Below are 19,418 nucleotides of genomic sequence, written 5' to 3'. Positions count from 1 at the left end.
CATCCTACGTAGTGTGTAGTAACAGAGCAATAGCCCTTACTATTGCATGAATTTTTTGTTTCATTTTTATTTTCCTGTCCAGCGTTTTTCACAATTCCTATGAATCCTCCTCAAAAGAAGCCTCTGAGAAGTAGTATGTGAAACATTTCCCATCTTAAATAGACATCACCTCAGAAACTTTACAACAAATTTTAATGTGCCACAATCATACCACTGAGTAACAGCTGCTGAATGTAAGGAAAAATTGGGTACGGATTAAGGAGATTCTAGAGCCACATGAGACCATTTCAAACAAAACGTTTATTGCTTTAGAAAGGACGCATCAAACATAAGCAGGAGGCTGTAACAGAATGGCTAACACTGAAATCCTGAACATTTAAATAACCGTGGTAATATGGTTTTCAATAAGCATCCCTTTTGTTAGCAATAAACAATACTGCAAAAATATTGAACAGGATTCACAAAATTCTTGAATCAAACAAACTTTCTCCTCACAAACAGTTTTACTGTTAACTGACTACTAAAAAGATACGAATTAACAGTCTGAGCACAATACTGTAGAAAATTAAAGGTAATGAATCACAGCTGCAAATTAAGTCTTTAACAGTAAAAGTTTTGTACTAGGACAGCAACAACACAATCACATTTAAATGATCACAACATTCAACAATCATAGGAATAACCTGATACAAAATAATAAGTACTGTGAGGTGCATTCTAGCAGTCCGTAACATCTAACACTCTAGTCACAGCTTACACACCACAGTTAGTTCTTGCTCTCTCATTAGGATCAAAGACACTGGAATGTTTCATTTTCCAACAAAAGTCTATTTCACCAGGCTTCTTCTGGCTCAGGAAGCCCTGCAAGGTTCTCTGGCTCCTCAAACTGGAACACAGCATCAAGACGATTAAAACATGAAATAAACAGATGCATGTTAACATGGGCTAAGCACTCTTCCCTATATATCTATACACTGTCAGTCAGACAATACTAATGAGGAGTTGCCCTGTTCACATTTTTCTGAATTTTAATACTGCAAATGCTCTGTTAGTGCCGCTAAACATTCTCCTCCAAGGACTGACCATTGCTCATCACATTGACATCATATTAGGACTTGTCTTGCATATCGTGGAAGGCTATGAACACTGACACATTGCAGGCAGTCAATACTTCACTAAAATACAAGGGGCATTTGAAAAGTCCGTGCGAAGTCCAAGAGATGGCACCACCGGCACGTACCAAGGTCATGTTTAGTTAGTAGCATCTTCGGAAAGAACGGACAGCAAATTTCAGCCATATTTGCCTATTTCTTTGTGTTTGGCATTCCTGTGACTCAAGGAAGTCGAGTGACTGTCAAAAAATGGATGAAAAAGAATTTCGTGTGATGATTAAACATTACTTTATGAAAGGCAAAATGCATCAGGAGAATAAAGAGAAGCTAGATAAACATTACGGTGACTCTGTACCTTCGATTAGAACAGTTAATAGGTTTCAAAATTTTCGGAGTGGCCATATGGGCACAAGTGATGCTGTACATTCTGGACACCCTGTGGAGGTTACGACTCCAGAAATCATTGATAAAATCCATGATATGGTGATGGATGACGAGAGTTATGGTGCGTGAGATTTCTAGTGCTGTGGGCATTTTGAATGAACAGGTACATTTTATTTTGCATAAACATTTGGACGTGAGAAAGCTATCTGCAAGATTGGTCCCGCAATTGCTCACGCCTGACCAGAAACGAAATCGTGTGAAGTGTTGCAAGGGTGGTTTGCCGCTGTTCAGGAAGAATCCGCAGGGCTTTAAGCATCGTTTTGTCACTGTCGATGGAACATGGATGCATTACTATCCTCCAAGACCAAACAGCAATCTAAACAATGGGTTACCAAGGGAGAATCTGCACCAAAAAAAGGCGAAGACAATTCCTTCAGCCATAAAGGTTATGGCGACTGTCTTGGGATTCACAAATAATAATCCTCATCGACTATCTGGAAAAGGGTAAAACTATTACAGGTGCATATTATTCATCGTTACTGGACCATTTGAAAACCGAGCTGCAAGAAAAGCGCCGGCAATTGGACAGCAAAAAAGTCTTTTTCCATCATGACAAAGCACCAGCACACACCTCAGTAGTTGTGGTCGCAAAATTATTGGAAATAGGATTTCAACTCGTTTCACATCCCCCTATTCTCCAGACTTGGCTTCCTCTGACTACTATTTGTTCCCAAATTTGAAGAAATGGCTGGCGGGACAAAGATTTTATTCAAACAAGGAGGTGATTGCAGCAACTAATAGCGAGGTACTGACAGAAGTAAAGCTGTGAGGACGGGGCATGAGTCGTGCTTGGGTAGCTCAGTTAGTAGAGCACTTGCCCGCAAAAGGCAAAGGTTCCGAGTTCGAGTCTCGGTCCGGCACACAGTTTTAATCTGCCAGGAAGTTTCAACTAATACCTATTTTGCAGACTTAGGCAATTCCTATTATTTGGAAGGGATCAACAAATTAGAGTGGTGATGGACAAAGTATGTAAGTCTAAAAGGAGACTATGTCGAAAAATAAAAAAGGATTACCCCCAAACACTTAAGTAGTTTTTATTTTTACACCGACTTTTCGAACGCCCCTCGTATGCATGAAGAATAACAAGTGACCTAAATCTGTCCATACACAATTTATTCTCATTACACACTGAAGTACACAATTACGTTTGCCCCATATCTTTCACATTTACTCCACACCAGTCACAACTGAAGATCGTATTACAAAGCAAGCAAATAATATAAACCAACACAGCATTTGAAACTACTTACATTTCTGAAGTCAGAGCCACCGAACTGTCCACCTTTATATGCTGATACACCACCTTTGGCATCACTTTCCAGGAAAGATGGAACGTTCTGGTTCGCCTGGAAGTTCATTGAATTAGAATCGTAACAGTAATCCCTGTGATGATACTCTTTACTCTGAACTGTCAATATGTTAATGACATACCTGCTGCAGTATTTTCACTAAGTCCCTAGCTAATGGTGCATCCACATCTGGATCATAGAAACTTGTCGCCCTTCCTCTATTTCCTACTCTTCCTGTTCGGCCAATACGATGAACATATTCGTCAATGCTTTTGGGTAGATCATAGTTTATAACATGAGCCACATTCTTTATATCTGAAACAGTAATGGTTTGTTACATTTTTGATACCTTTTTGGGGAAAGGTACAGCCAACTGCACCCCCCCCTCCTGTATTTTCATCAATCTCTACTTTTTTAATGACTTTGAAAAGGTCAACTTTTTAAGAGTACTGATATTTTCTTCCTTGGGTGCAATTTTTGGCCTTGCCTTATTGGCAATGTGTGTTTAGAACACCTTAGTGGCAGTAAGTGTACAAACATATGTTATTGGTACAGTGTCATTGAGTACTTATGTGCAACACACACACACACACACACACACACACACACACACACACACACACACACACACAAGTTACAGTTACAAAACACACCAGTTACAAAGCCTTCAGATATTAGAGTTATCAATTAACAATGTAATACAAAGTTCACAGAACATCAAAACATAGGAGTAATATATATACACACACATATGAAATTTAACAAAATGTAGCAGAGAAGCTGCGTCATAGATAGGCACGATGCCACCTCAAAGTGTCCACCCAGTTCACGCCCTGCTCTCACCTTTAACTATCACTATCCACCGCTTCCACAGCAATCTCCAAACCTCCCCACATCACCCCGTAGCAGACAAACCCTGTGTCGCAGACCTACTACGTATACCACACCCTCCAATACTCTCCCACTACCACAGAATCCAGAACCTGAACAGAGCCAAAACACTGTCACGAACATTTCCTCCAAAAGCCGTAGCCCCACAGAAATTTCAGTCCTTTCCCAAGCCCTCATCTTTCACCTCACTTCCAAATTCAATCATGCAGGACTTGGTAAAGACCTTCTCTCTTCTCCAGTCCTTACAGCGGGAACACTTTCATCAGCAACCCTGACAACCAAAGACCGATTTTGAGCCCTGCCCAGCTTTGTTTACTCCTCCATCCAACCACTATCAACCCCAACTGCCCCCAAATCACCCCATTAACTTTCCAGAATTTCTTAACCTCAAACCTTGACTCACCATCATTCCTCAAATCCCTTAACATGTAAACTAACCTTACATCTGAAGGAAGAACCACAACCGACCGCCTAAAAACAGGTCTCGACCTTATAATCCTACCTGCTGACAAAGGCTCCACCACTGTTTTGAACCACAAGAATTACCTGGTAGAAGGGCTTTGCCAGCTGTCAGATTCATCCACATACAAACCCTGCCACAGTGACTCCATTCCAAAAATCCAACAGGACCTCCAGTCTCTCATCCCCATAGTCCATCTTCCTCCACACCCCAACGACTCCCCACACTCCTAACTTCTACGCACTTCCTGAAGTAAACCCAACCACCCAGGACGCCTCATTGTCTTCAGTTACTGTGCCCCACTGCGAGAATCTCTGCTTTCAAAGACCAACACCTTCAGCCTATTAGCAGAAGCCTACCCTCCTATATAAAATATACCACCCATTTCTTTTACAAATTCTCAATAGTTCTTGTTCCTTTACCACATTGTGCCTTGTTCATCGTTTACTGATGCCACCTCCCAACATACCTAATAAACATGGCCTTACCACTACTGAAAACTGCCTTCCACAATGCCCAACTGATTCCAAACCAACAGCTTGCTTCCTATTCACCATGACCAACAACATCCTCACGCACAGTTACTTCTTTGAAGGCATTACCTACGAACAAATCAGGGGTACAGCTATGGGAACCCACATGGCACCATCCTATGTCAACCTATTCATGGACCATCCACGGGAATCCTTCCTGAACACCCAGAATCCCAAACCCTTCATTTAATTAAAATTCACTGATTACATCTTCATGATGTGGATTGAGGTTGAGGACACCCTATCCACATTTCTCCAGAATCTTAATACCTCCCCTTTCAATTCACGTTGTCTCACTCAACCCAACAAGCTACCTTCCTGGATGTTTGCCTCTACATCAAAGATGGCTACATCAGTACCTCTGTCCATATCAAACCCACCAACCACCAGCAATATTTCCACTTCAACAGCTGCCACCTGTTGCATATTGAGAAGCCCCTTCCCTATAACCTAGCCACCTGTGACCATCGCGTCAGTAGTGACGAGTGGTCACTCTTTAAATATACTGACAGTCTCACTGAGGCCTTCCCAGACCATATTAGCCTCCCGACCTTGTACAAAAAACATATCTCCCACACCTTAACTCCCCAGTCACCCACCACCTCTAAGTTCCAATGTCTGGCCATAGAGCAGCCTTCCCCTTGTGACTCAGTACCACCCAGGACTGGAGCAACTGAATCACATACAACACCAGGGTTTCGACTACATCTCACTGTGCCCTAAAATGAGGAATGTCCTTTCCACTAACCTTCACACTCCTCCCACAGTGGTAGTCCACTGCCCACTGAACCTACACAACGCCCTCCCTACAAAAACCCTGTTTCCAACACCTTGCCTCATGGTTCACATGCCTGTGACAGACCTAAATGGAAGACCTGTCCCATACATCCCACCACCACATATTCCAGTCCAGTCACAAACATCACCTGCCCCACCAGAGACAGGGCTACCTGCAAAACCAGTCATGTGATCTACAAGCTAAGTTGGTTGGTTGATTGGTTTAAAAGAGGTGGAAGGGACCGAACTGCTAGGTCATCGGTCCCTCGTTCTGATTAGGATAATTCCACTAAGGTGGGAGTAAAATAACCGAGACATACAAAACACAGCAGAAAGATGGTTGGTTGGTTTAAAAAAGAGGGGGAGAACCAAACTGCAATGTTATCAGTTCCTTGTTCCCAGTAAAATAAATACACAAGGAAAAGAGGAAAGAAAGGATATGTACAGAACAATAACTGGAGAAAGAACGAACCAGGAGGACAACCAACAATACTATGGACAAAACAGGAAAAGAAAACCACAGAGAGAAGCAAGAAACAGGTAGAAGGGGTAAAAATAAAAGAGCAGATGACCGTGGCTGGCTGACCACGAGGATAAAAAGGAAAAGCCAGCCACTATGCGACACATTAAAACATCCACCATAAAAGTATTACAGTGCAGAACACAAAGGGACAAAGGACATGCAGTAAAATTTATATAAAACAATAAAACCCAACGTCACGTATGAAACAAAACTAAATTAGCCGATGAGGCATTGTCAGCTAAAATTAATGGCAATGAGTCCAGCAACTGAAGAGTCCGTCGCAGGGCAGCCAAAGAAAGACAGCACAACAAGATATGGACCACTGCCAGGCGGGCACCGCACAGACACTGAGGCGAGTTACCACAGCGCAGGAGGTAGCTGTGTGTCACCGAAGCGTGGCCAATGCGCAGCCGGCAGAGAAACACGGAGTCCCTGAAAGAGGCCCGCATGGAGGACTGCCACACATTTGTAGTCTCCTTAATGTCACGCAGTTTGTTGTGTGTGCTGAGGTTATGCCATTTCGCCTCCCAAGGCCGCAAAACCTTGCGGTGTAGAAATGAATGCAGGTCAGTTGCAGAGAAGCCAATCTCCAAATGCGGTTTCCGTGAAGCCTGTTTGGCCAGCCTGTCAGCAAATTCGTTGCCTGGGATTCTGACGTGACCTGGTCCAGACAAACACCACTGAACGACTGGACGATTCCAGGGCATATATGGACTCCTGGATGGTCGCTACAAGGAACGACGGGGTAGCATTGGTTGGTAGCTTGTAGGCTGCTCAAGGAGTCAGAACACAGAAGAAACGACTCCCCAGGGCATTAACAGATGTGCTCAAGAGCACGAAATATAGCAACCAGCTTGGCAGTGAAAACACTGCAGCCATCGGGCAAGCAAGGAATGCTGTTCAATATGTATTTCACGGACATACGCGAAGCTGGCACGAGCATCAGCCATCGAGCTGTTGGTGTAAACTACTTCATGGCCTCAGTCCATGTCCAGAATCGAGAGGAAGTGGCAGCTGAGAGCCGTGGGGTTAACCTTAGTCTTCAGGGCTATGTGAAAGGTACACAAGAAACCACTGCATAGGTGTACACCATGGAGGTGTATGTGAATGACCCCCAAGTATAGGTGGTGAAGGCAAGGACCCCAGTTCAGAAAGAAGAGATCGGACACGAACTGGAATTGGAAGCCCTGACCAGGTCCGCCAATAGCAACACCAGTACTGGAGGAGCAATACGAAATGCAGATGTCATCTACATGCAGAGAAGGTGAGACCGATGGCCCTTCAGCTGCTGCTGCTAGGCCGTTAATGGCCACTAAAAATAGAGATAGACTCAATACGGAGCCCTGCGGAACGCCATTCTCCTGAATACGGGGGCAACTATGGGAGGCACCAACATTGACACAGAAAGAACGGAGCAACAGGAAGTTTTGGATAAAAATCGGCAGCAGGCCCCAGAGACCCCACTCATACAATGTGGCAATGATATGTCGCCAGGTCGTGTCGTATGCTTTACGTAAGTAAAAAAAGAAGGCAGCAACCAGGCGTTGGCGTCTGCAAAACGCTACTGGATGGCAGACTCGAGGGACTCAAGATTATCAGTGGTAGAGTGACCCTGGCAGAAGCCACCCTGACATGGAGCCAGTAGGCCACATGACTCCAGGACCCAACCCAACCACCGACACACCCTATGTTCCAGCAGCTTACAGAGAATGTTGGTGAGGCTGATGGGCTGATAGCTATCCACATAAAGTGAATTTTTACTGGGTTTTAGCACTGGAATGATTGTGCCCCCCTGCCATTGTGATGGATAGATGCCATCGCACCAGATCCGGTTGAAGATGACGAGATATCACTTGTAGTCAGACGAGAGATGTTACATGGGTTGATAAAGTGACGAGATCGTCAACTACAGAACTGCGTGCCCAAAATCCATTGTGCAGTGTTTAGTAGATTGCGAGACTATCTACCATACCAGCCAGGCATGAACCATACGTTCCATCACAAAGCACAGATCGGGTGGTGATATGCCCTTAGTCCTTGACTGGAAGGCGCTTTAGCATAATACAGTGGCAGTTGTTGAAGTCTGCCCAGCATTGGTTTCAGGCTGCCTTCATTGCAGGTTGCATAGCCCCATCTACAATGTCCTGTCATCCCCTTCCAATCCACACCCCCATCGTCATGACACACCACCTTAGTGGCTGTTACCCACCTGTCACATGCTAACCTCTCCACATTCCTAGCCATCAAATCTGCTGCCTCCCTCCAAACCCTTACCACCCCCCACCCCAAAACCCCAAACCAACTGTCAGAATGAAATGATTGCACTGACTAGTCAGCACAAGGTGGGGGCATAGGCGAATGCGTGTACATGTATTTTAGTTCTCTTTTACATGTAGCTAACAAGGCTTTTGCTATTCTGGGAGTGATCTCTTTTCCTCTTCAATTTCAAGCACTGAACTGGAGGAACAAAGTAGAAATCTCTCCCTATTTTCTTCTCAATTGTTTATGGAGGCTCATGAGCTTTGGAAAGGAAGGGGAGGAGGGGGGGGGGGGTCAGACTGCAAGATTTGAACAGAGTCTGAAGTGAAATGAAATCCCTCAATGACTTTTCCTTCAGCGGCTATAGCGATGTTAAGGTTTTTGAAAATCTTCACAATTTAACTGTAGATTTGTGTTATTTCATACAATCATAATTTCGACTTTGTAACAGTTCTCATGTGCGGTTTGAAATATCTCAAAATTTTGAACCTGACTAAACGACACATCATCAAAAAGGGTTATTTCTGCAAAGACATTTAGCAGATTGCATTATTAGAGATTCAAAATTGCACTTCAGAATGGCTATAAGGCTAAATCATGATGTTTTAAATGAATGAATACCAATCTAGTCACACAGTGGGAATATTTCAAAATGTAGCCCGTATTTCTCTAATAGGACTGACAAGTTTTAAGATCACATGACAAACAGCCATGAACAGGTCCTCAGGCCACCACAGCATAAACTTAGGCTTCGTCAAAACTGTATAAATTAATCAGCTGAACTTCCTATCTTTTCCCATTATTGGAGAAAGTCTGGGAAGTTTTTTCACATTTCATTAGACCTCATCTTTTGACTATTTTAGTGTTAGGAAATCCAGCAATGGGAATGGGTGTAAAATTTCTGTACCATCTCTAATGTGAACCTAACAACAATGCTGCGTTATCCGGTGAATATTTATTTAGTGTGTGTTTGCAAGTTTTTAAAAGTTATGGAATTTAACAAGTAAAAGTTATTGCAATGGTTCTTACATAACAATATATACATAGAGCTACAGGCCTAGACAGCGATTTCACTGCTTAAGAACCTAGAATACTTTCAGTAACATGGAAAAAAATCATATTTCAAGTCCCTGACATGTGAAAAATTATGAGCAACAGACCATAATTATAAAATATATTTTGCAGTGCTGAAGAATCACGTGCATGTACTAAAGAATGAAGTGCATGTACAATTTGTTTCAGACAAAACCTTTCAACTGAACTGAACAATTCTTCTCACAGTTTTCATTGCTGTGTAAGCATATTTATTCAAAAATAATCCCATGCTAACTTCAGTCATCAATACATCTTGCAAACACCACCAAAACTGTATGCACACAGTTTTCACGAAGTACTGTGGTAGGAAGAAGTAACCACTCCAGCCTTATCTTTAACTGATAAAGCAGTGCATTGCTTTTTTTCAAGCATGTTCTATGACCAGGAGCATTTACTGAGGCAGTAACAGTATTTGTAGTTTCATTATATCTCACCTAAACCTCTGGCTGCAACAGCAGTGGCCACAAGAATTCCCATTCGTCCACTCTTAAAATCATAAAGCGCTTCTTCTCTTTGACTTTGAAGGCGATCACCATGAATACTTGTTGTTGGAAATTCTGCCTCACATAAAAATGCTGCCAAAAAATCTGCAATCCTTTTTGTTTCCACAAAAACCAGTACCTTCTTGCCACCTGGAACACAATATACCCTTGCAATAACTGCTTTTTTTAATTTTTTCTTTTATACACACACACACACACACACACACACACACACACACAGAATGTAACTCACAAACCTTCTTCCCTCAGAATTTCTTGAAGTTTTGCTCGCTTGTCAAATTTAGATACTTTGTAAAAAATCTGTTCCACATCACTACAAGCACCACCAACAATCCCAACAGCCAGAAATAAGTAATTGGACAGGAATTTTGTTGCTAGTCTCTGAATTTCTTCAGGGAATGTAGCTGACACCATAACTGTTTGACGTTCTCCCTGAAAGCAAGTAAGATGTTTACAGCAACTTGTTGAGCAATTTAAGTATTTCCTATGTAGCTAAGCACATGTTACACTGAATTTAAAAATCTCATTTCATTCAATCTCTTAATATTTACAAACTTATTAAAAGATCTGTGACAAAGATACAAAAATCAATCCTTAAAGAAAACATTAACCTTTTCTTGCTAATGTGTTATTCTCAGTAAGTACTACAGTTTCTGAACAAGTGCACTGTGTATTCTACATATTCTTGAGAACTTAACCACTACTGACAGCAACATTTCCAAATGGTAAGTGAATATGACTCCCATTTCAGCATTTGAAAATTAATACTTTAAAATGGGTAAAAATCTGTCACTCACCTAACTTAAACTCTTTCAAGAGCATTTAGTAACAATACCAGTGTCACGCAATTGCTACATCTTTGACAGACTTTCCATGTTGCGTAACTAAAAAGTTGCAACTATTATCCCAACACAACATTCGTGTTATTTTCAATGAAGGCCCACATTTTCTTTGTTTCTGCGAATCTGCGTACTACAGAAGCCACTAACTTTCTTAAGGGAAATGCAACTTTGCATTATTTTGTAAAACCTTTGAGGTAACAATCACTCACAACACCCAGCCAGTTTTTTTCTCATACCTATGTGATACCAAGTATTATTCCAGCATTGGAACTGGGTACCATGAACTGCTCAGGCAATGTACGTAAGTTAGTGAATGAAGCTGACATTAATATCATTAAAAATGTTCCGATTAAACACTGTCTTCATTCAAAATAGTAAGCTAAGGCAACTCTTCTAAATTTTAGTACTACAATGTCACCAGGTCTGCCTGATATTAATGATGGGAAGAAAATTTGGTTTTGTAGTGGCAGCATGACTTCCAAAAAGTTTAACACCCTATACTGCAGCATAAGTAACTTCACACTAAACCAAACTAGCCATTCCTCTCTTTCATAATTTCAACACACTGGTGACAGATTCCAGTAAGAGGATATTAATGATATGCCTGGAAGAAAATTAACAAAGCAGCATTCTTCCGAACTGATTACGAAAGAATCAAGAGTTTTTATACTACTATGATTAAAATTCATGGAATGATAACATGATTAAATGTTTATCTCAGGATTTAGTACGTGTCTAACCCTGTCAGAAATAGAAACATTTCACGAGTTTTATTCTCCACAGAACAAAACCAGAACATTTACATAAAAGCAATTTCAGGACCAATTCCTTGTGCCATTTTCCATAAAGTTATGTGTTATACACGCAAATTTAACTATCTTGAAGAGCCCCTCATTATTGTCTGACATTTCAGTGACATTCAAGCAATGACCTAAAAATGTACCTTCGATTTCGAACTTTCACCACACTTATCCCATTAAGTGAAGTTGTCACCTGTAAGAATCCAATTCTAACTATTATATTTTAAGGACAACTGCGGCACATTCAATGTTCTATTCACAAATTAACAAAAAACAATCCTGCAACATATTACTAATTATTGAAGGTGCTTACCGTAGGAACCATTGTAGGGTGTTCCAGCATCTTCTCAACATCTGGTAGGAAACCCATATCTAGCATACGATCTGCTTCATCAAGTACAACAAAGCGGACAGACTGGAAGTTCACACGACCTCTGTTCAAAAAATCCATAAGCCTACCTGGGGTTGCTACAAGAATATGGCAGCCCCTCTGCAACAAAAAGCTAAGCAATTTCACTCCACAAAAAACAAACATATCACACAAAAAAACCACACACAGAATATACTATTAACAGCAGGAGAAATGTAATCTGTTGAATCTTCTCATCTGTTCTTATGATAAAGGGTTGTTATGCTTTGACTTCTACAGGCATAAGATGTTAAATATTCTTTTTCGTTAGTCTAACTTAATGGTCACAAACTGACAAGCTATACTGAATAATCAGTTAAATATTTTGTAATCATGTTCTGTGGAGTAATCACATTCCCTAAAGATTTGTTCCAATGAATCTCAGCGAGGTATCTGCTTTTTCTGCTACTCCTTTTCTGTTGTCATTCCGCTTTTGTTGGCTCACTCCTGTACATTTTACAATAGTTTGTTTTCTTGATTCACTGCCCATAGCATGCAGCCAATAAACGTCTTCCAGGAAAGAGATACAGCACCAACTCTAGCTTTGAAAGATCTCAGATTGCAAAATCAACATTTTTAGGCATGAGATCTTCCTTGTGCAAAAAGGTTATTGCACAAGCACAAAACATGTTCAATAATTTTACATCATATGGACATAAGCAGAAGCTACAGAATTATTTGCATCTGTCCGATAACCATTCTTGGAAACTGGAATAGCACATTATTCCCATCGCTTCCTGTTCGTCACTGCTTCAATGACTGTTCCCTTCTAGCAGTCATGGTATAATCTCACAGGTACCACAACTAGTCCTGCTTCCTTTCCCTTTATTAGCAATTTCAGTTCATTTCCTATTCTGTGATCACTTTTTTCAATCCCACCAGTCTGTAATGACTGAAGGGAGAAATCTTGTTCATCTCCCACAGTGAAACAAGATTAACTTTGCCATTCTGGCTTTCCATATTCTACTTCAGTTACAGTATTGTCACTGAATAATAGACTAGGGAATATAGAGGCACTTACTGATTTAATGAAGATCGAACTACTCAGGATTTTTTGGTTAGATATGTTGACAAAATTTTACATCTGTATTCACTGAACACTTATATTGGCCTCCTTGCACACATCTGACTTCTTTCAGCCTTCATTTGACAACAAGTCTTGTACTTCTGTGATGAAGCTCTCTGCTGCTGTAGTATCTTTGTAAAATGGCAGACCCAATCAACATTCCGAAGAAATCAGTAGCTTTCATGACAAAAGACTTAGGGAAGTCAACACCATGATTATCAGTGTTTTTGATGAATATGATTACATGTACTTCAGAAACTACACCACCCAAGACAGAATAATCTATCCTACAACTTGTGCTAGTGTCCCAACTGCACACAAAACCTTCAGACTTTTTCACATTCTTATTTAAAATTGACGAATCACTATTGAAAAAACTGCTGCCCTCTTAACGGAATATAAAATGCAAGTGAATAGAAGTCTGCGCATAATAGAAAGTAAATTTAAAACACTGTACTGTTGAATCCTCCCAATGGAGGTGGTGCCTGTTATAGGGACAGAGCTTTTTTTTCTCAATGTTTATAGTACTCTTTTCTACCTACGTTACAGAAAGGATGTTTCCTATGACAACTTATTTCACCAACTTTAGTTTGTTAGTATTCCTGCCACATTCTTCCACTGACACTACTTCTGTAATCAATGGAAGTACTAGCACACATGGGGATTTTGGGGGGGGGGGGGGGCGCCACAGGGTGTTATGAGGTGGGACATGCAGGCAGCACAGTTATTTAACAGCATCGAAGCCTGAACTATTGCCACCTGAACATGAATGGTGCTGTTAACAAATATGGCGTGGCATGTAAGATTAACTTTCCACCCCCCCCCCCCTCTCTCTCTCTCTCTCTCTCTCTCTCTCTCTCTCTCCCCCCCTCTCTCTCTCTCTCTCTCTCTCTCTCTCTCTCTCTCTCTCATCATCCTCCTCCCCCCTCTTATTCTATGAACTTAACAATGACATTCTGTATGAACAAAAATACTCTCAGCAGGCACAGAAGTAGTTTTCAGATTGGTAACAGGGAAACAGAAGCAATGTGGATCCAGAATGTTGAATCTTCAACCTTTCACAGAAATTGACATACTGTGCACACACCACCATTTGTACGTTGTGTAAAATAATTTTGGGATTGGCCTTTCAATATATCTCATGGTAGAGGCCAGCTGCTAACTAACCATAGTTCCTGAGTACAAGAATTAGTTTTTCTAGAATTGGTGAAAGAAGCAAAGTAGGTGTTCCGATGATGGAACTACACAGTGGCGATGAGACTGAGGTATTTAACGCAATATTGATACCAGATCTGAGAGAGAATTTACAGAGGTGAATGGATAGGGCCAGAACATAGATCAGAGCAAACGAGACATTTCCTAGGGCTCATCCAATGGCAAGGAAAGCCTGACCCCACACCCAATCCCCCACCAGCTTGATGAAGAGCAGAAAGAGTTACAGCCCTGTGAAGTCCTATAGCACTCATCCGATAGACAACATCCCTAGGCATAGTGCGGTTTATCTATGTACTTGTCTCCTACACACTTGCGCACCGGTATTGAAGTGACATGCTACTAAACAGATAGCTATGTCACAAGAGCTAAGAATGTCTTAGTTGGCACATTCATAATAGTAAGAGTGAGAAGGCTAAAAATGTAATGGACATCAGTAGGACTGTCAATGATAGAAACAAAAGGAGAGAAATAGGTGAAGTAGCAGGAGGGTGCCCCGGGTCTCTGCATGCAATATGAGTCATCCCATACAGAGCTATCCCACCGATGCTCGCATGTCGTCACAGCATTAAAGAACATTCACTATTCAACAGAGAAAGAGAAAATGATTTTGCAGGAAAGGAGATAAATAGCATCTAAAACCATCTTAAACAGAGTAGGTACAGACTAAAAGAGTGAGCTGGTCAAACTTGTAGTGGGTGAGGTCCGCCCAAACCCAGCATGCAGCAGGGAATGCCATAATTCAACCTCACTAGCCGTTGGTAACTTCAAATCTTATATCTGAAAAGAAAAACTTTTCTACAGAAAACTGAGAACCAGTTTGACAGTACATGAATTGTCTGTCAATATCTGACGCAAATATCAGAATGCCATGCTTAGCACAAATTCCCATAACTACGGGGCATTCCACCAGGATGTCAGCTGTTGTCTGTAAGGCTCCACAACAATACAGGGATAGCTCCCTACATAAATAGAAGTACTGTTTAGCTGATATGACCAATGCTGAGGCGACTAAAGGTAACTACTCCTCCTGGGACGTAAGCTGGTGTTATTTGCACCTATAAATCCACACTTGGAATTTGCAAAGTGAATGGGGAGACTAACTGCACAATTACATGGAAGTACCCACATGACTTGGGAGCTAGGTCAGTGTGACCAATTACAGTGAGATGATCACTAACAGCAGAGATCCCAGGGTGATGAGTAATGCCCTTCAATGTTCTGAAGACCACTCACTGAATCATTACATATTAAAACATAGTCCAGAGAGGTACGTTTAATAAAATGGAGGACTCCACTGTAAAAACACTATGTTCCTGGCAATGACTGGTGTTCCTCGTCAGCTATTCCCATTTTATCCACTGTGTTACGAGCCATCTGTGTAAATGATGGTAGAACCCTGAAACTCTAAGAACTGAGCACTACGGACACTGAAAATCAAGAGGGTGGGCATATAAGGCTTCAGGACCTTGAAAGACATTGTTCCAAAGTCAAGGCTTGGACACCAGCCAAGGAGTGATGTTAGCACATTCCGGGGAGGAGAAGCAAACATCATCGAAGAGGGATGTGACACGCATTCCAAATGTAATCACATCTGTGGGTAGATATCAGGAGGTCAACACCCCACATACACAGAAAGGATGTGATGCACTGGATTATTAGGGAATTGTCAAACAGTGTTTGCATGTGTAACCAAGTGTTGGTACTATCTGGTACTGTCTGAAGATACCCACTTTGACACAGACTGTCAACAGGGTTAGTCTGGATGGTACCAGTGGCCACAAAAACTCAACAATGATGAACCAGGTCCAAAAATTTCCAAGTCAAAGACTCCATGCACCATTAGCCAGGCACAACGACAGTCCAGTCGTGATTAGATCAGGGTCCAGTAAATACAGGGAATGGTAGCACAATCTATACGCCAAAAGATGTGGGCAAGAAAGCAAATAGTGCTGAGCTTCCACATACACACAGTCTTTAGTTTAACAGCAGCCATGGCAGCTTTTTATCAAAACAGAGGCCTAAAAACAGGACTGTGCAACAACTTCCATGTGTTGAGAACCCAAGTAGAGTTCTGGTTCAGGATGAACCGTGGTACAACTGATGCATTCAGCCAAGGGGACCAAGTGGCAGCTGTGCCAGGTCAGTCCAGCGGCAGAGGATGGCGCAAAAGAAGTGCCTGCAGCTGCAGTAGCAGTTATCTGATGCACAGTAATTCAATTTGTGTTTTTTTATGCACTATACCTGTGTATTTACTGTGCAGACTCTTGTTTAGAAATTTAAAGTCTTTATTTTTTTGTAGATCTGAAGTGCATTAAGTGGATTCCTTATGCAATTTTCCGCTGCCGTAAGTGCCATATGTTTATGTTTAAATCTCATGTTAGTACACAGCATATAGTTTAGATCAGCACACTGGGCAGACTACATAAGAAAATAAATGTTTATTTACTGCAGCAGCACTTAGGAAAGTAGAGTTTCTAGTGAAAGATAATTTGATAAATCCATTCTCAGTACAGAATTTTGTATCTGTTTTTGGGAGCTTGTGGATCTTGCTGTATCAGGCTATGGTGAGAACACTGCTCGTCAAATTTTAGTGTTTATTCTCCTTGTATTTTGTGTACATTCCAACCTTAGTAGCATCAAAATCATTCTGCAATTGGAGCAAAACAGTGAGCGATATAAAATGCTAAAAATCAAAAACATTCTTTATAGTGTTTACAAATTTTTACTCGTTAGCAAGCAGTTTCGCCTCTTTCCTCGGGACATCTTCAGGCATTTCCATTGCTGCAATATAGCAGGGAGAAGCCTGAAGATGGTCTGACGAAAGGGCCGAAACTGGTCACTAATGAACAGAAATCTGGAAACGCAATCAAGACTGTTTTGTTTGAATTTTAGCCCAGTAGCACCAGTTGGGTAGTTTCTCTCTTTTGCAGGGTCTGACAGTAACTTAATCGTAACTGCTTTGTTTGTCTGAAGTCTTATGATTTTTACACAGTACAATAGTGCAAGGGGCTGTGCTGCTTGTGACCAGACACAATGAGAATCGGGCTTCTGTCTGTAAGCTGGAAGCTATGACAAGTTGAAGATGTTAGTTGATGGATCAAATGTTGAGAATAAATTTGTTACCAATTTCAATTTAAGTTTTTTTATCTCAATTGTTCTTTTTTCTGCTCTTTTAATAAGGTTACGTTTAAATGAGAAAAAGTTTATTTGATTGAATAGGATTATATTGGCTATGATTGACTGGCTTAAGGCAAATGCTCAATGCTGTGATGACAGAGCACTAGTGAAGAAATCTGCAACACCTTTGCTGCTGGTGGAATCCCTGGTAACTTGTTTGATCTTGCATCTTTTGAAACCCAACATCTGACCAGTCTATCCTCACTAAAGTGGTGGACAGTGGTGGGTTCATGTGTCACTGGGCAGAAGGCAAAAGAGGAAACAGGCTGCATGGCTGTTTATTTACCCCTCCAACACATACAATGTGCTACCAGTGTTGACAGTACTTCTGAACCAGTGTGGGATGCCTGTGTTGGCCCAGTGGCCATATTGCCTGTCCAGTTCAGATAAATGCAGAGGGCAGGTATGCTAGTCATTAAATGCACCAACGTTAGGAGACAAATTCCCTACGAGTTCTAGCTGTGCAAAGAAGCACCCAATATATTAATGGAAATTAATGGTGAGCAGGGGATTTGGGGGGGGGGGGGGGGCAGGATCATACCACATAATGACCATCATCCGGTGAGCTACATACCAGCCATTGCAGTAGTTTAACTGCTGCACTTTTTAAACATCGATAATTTATATGCAATAGTATCCGTATAATCAACACACTTTGAAACATTAAGTATTTTAAAATCTGTCATTAATGAAACTCAGTAATATTCTATTTCAATGCCAGGTTAAAAAACAGTGTTCCCTGAGCTTCCCAGGTAAAATGTAATTCCTGCAGAATTTTATGTTTTCCAGAAGAATCGCCACCATGGTTAACAGTGTCAAATGTAGGCACAAATGACATCTACCACTTGGATTATGGGGCTATCCTTCACTCCTTTCAGCAGATGGTTGATTTGGTGGTGAAGCAACTAACATCACATGTGGGGGTGCAGACTAAGCTGTATTCATAGCATTGTGTATCCAGGGCCATTCACAGCCTCTGGTTTGGAACAGAGTGGAAGGTCTGAACCAGAGGCTCAGAGGACTGTGATGGTATCTCAAGCGAATTCCTCTACCTCTGCTATTGGGTGGAGAATTTTTGGGTTCCTTTCAGGTCAGGCATGCACTACACACAAGCAATGTGTATTAGGGTAGCAGAGTATGTGGGGTAATTTAGATTTGAAAATCTCTTCCCACCAATTGACACCAGAGAAACTGTTTTCCAAAAATCTAAGTTAAATCAGGCACATGTTCTCAGAGACTGCTCATCCTCACAGATCAGGTATGGAGAAGATTAATATGATATTTATAAACTCGGGGAGCATCCAAGAAAAGGTATCAGAATTAGTATTGCTAATTGAAGGTTACCAGGTGTAGAAGTATGAAACCAGAATTTGCCAATAGATGGAGCTAGCCATCTGAGTAGGGTCCATGAGACTATCTCTGCAGTGCCATATGCTTCCTGTAACAGCTGACTACAAATGCAAACACACAATAACTGAAGTTCCATACATTGGTGCCTGTTTCAAACCCGTAAACATGTAGAGTTTTGTGCCTATGAACTACGACTTGCAGACAGCATTGGTTTTCTGTTATTATTTGAAGGAAACTGCTCCAGAATTGCATCAAATGCTTGTCGAATCTTTCTTTCGGTGAATATGCTCTTGGGGAAAAAAAAAAAAACAGTGTTTCGAGTGGTTAAAAAAATTCAAAAGTGCTGGTTTTGACGCAAGAGACAACTAGAGCACAAAACCACCAAAAAAGTTAGAAGACAACGAATTGCAGGCCTTATTGGATGAGGACTCAGAACAATGGAATGTGATGTAGAAAGCCATTTCTCTTTAGTTGAAAGCTATGGGAAAGGTGCAGGAAGTGGAAAAATCTGTTCCACATAAACTGATTGATAGAAGCAAGCAAATCAAAAGACCACTTGTGAAATGCTTCTCACCAGGAACGAAAAAAGTCTATTCTCCATCGAATAATGGCATGTGATGAAAAACTGATATATTTTGAGAATCCTTAGCATCGTAAATCATGGGTGAATTCA

The 19,418-nt window shown here is 41.3% G+C and overlaps 1 protein-coding gene across 23 annotated transcripts in view; it reads right to left on the bottom strand.

The window, feature by feature from the left end:
- Positions 1 to 285: 285 nt before the first annotated feature.
- LOC126188933 (ATP-dependent RNA helicase vasa) overlaps positions 286 to 19,418 on the bottom strand; it is a 135,417-nt gene continuing 116,284 nt past the window's right edge. For all 23 annotated transcript variants that reach the window (XM_049930660.1, XM_049930655.1, XM_049930653.1 and 20 more), the window contains 6 exons: positions 11,842 to 12,018; positions 10,123 to 10,318; positions 9,818 to 10,015; positions 2,988 to 3,160; positions 2,807 to 2,902; positions 286 to 886 (listed from right to left, as the gene is read on the bottom strand). In XM_049930660.1, coding sequence (XP_049786617.1) covers positions 833 to 886; positions 2,807 to 2,902; positions 2,988 to 3,160; positions 9,818 to 10,015; positions 10,123 to 10,318; positions 11,842 to 12,018 — 894 coding nt within the window. In that variant the 3' untranslated portion in view covers positions 286 to 832. The remainder of the gene's footprint in view (positions 887 to 2,806; positions 2,903 to 2,987; positions 3,161 to 9,817; positions 10,016 to 10,122; positions 10,319 to 11,841; positions 12,019 to 19,418) is intronic.

This window comes from Schistocerca cancellata, chromosome 5, assembly GCF_023864275.1.
Source record: "Schistocerca cancellata isolate TAMUIC-IGC-003103 chromosome 5, iqSchCanc2.1, whole genome shotgun sequence".
Classification (NCBI taxonomy): domain Eukaryota; kingdom Metazoa; phylum Arthropoda; class Insecta; order Orthoptera; family Acrididae; genus Schistocerca; species Schistocerca cancellata.
Note: the sequence above shows the minus strand (reverse complement) of the source record. Positions and strands in the feature narration are given on the sequence as shown.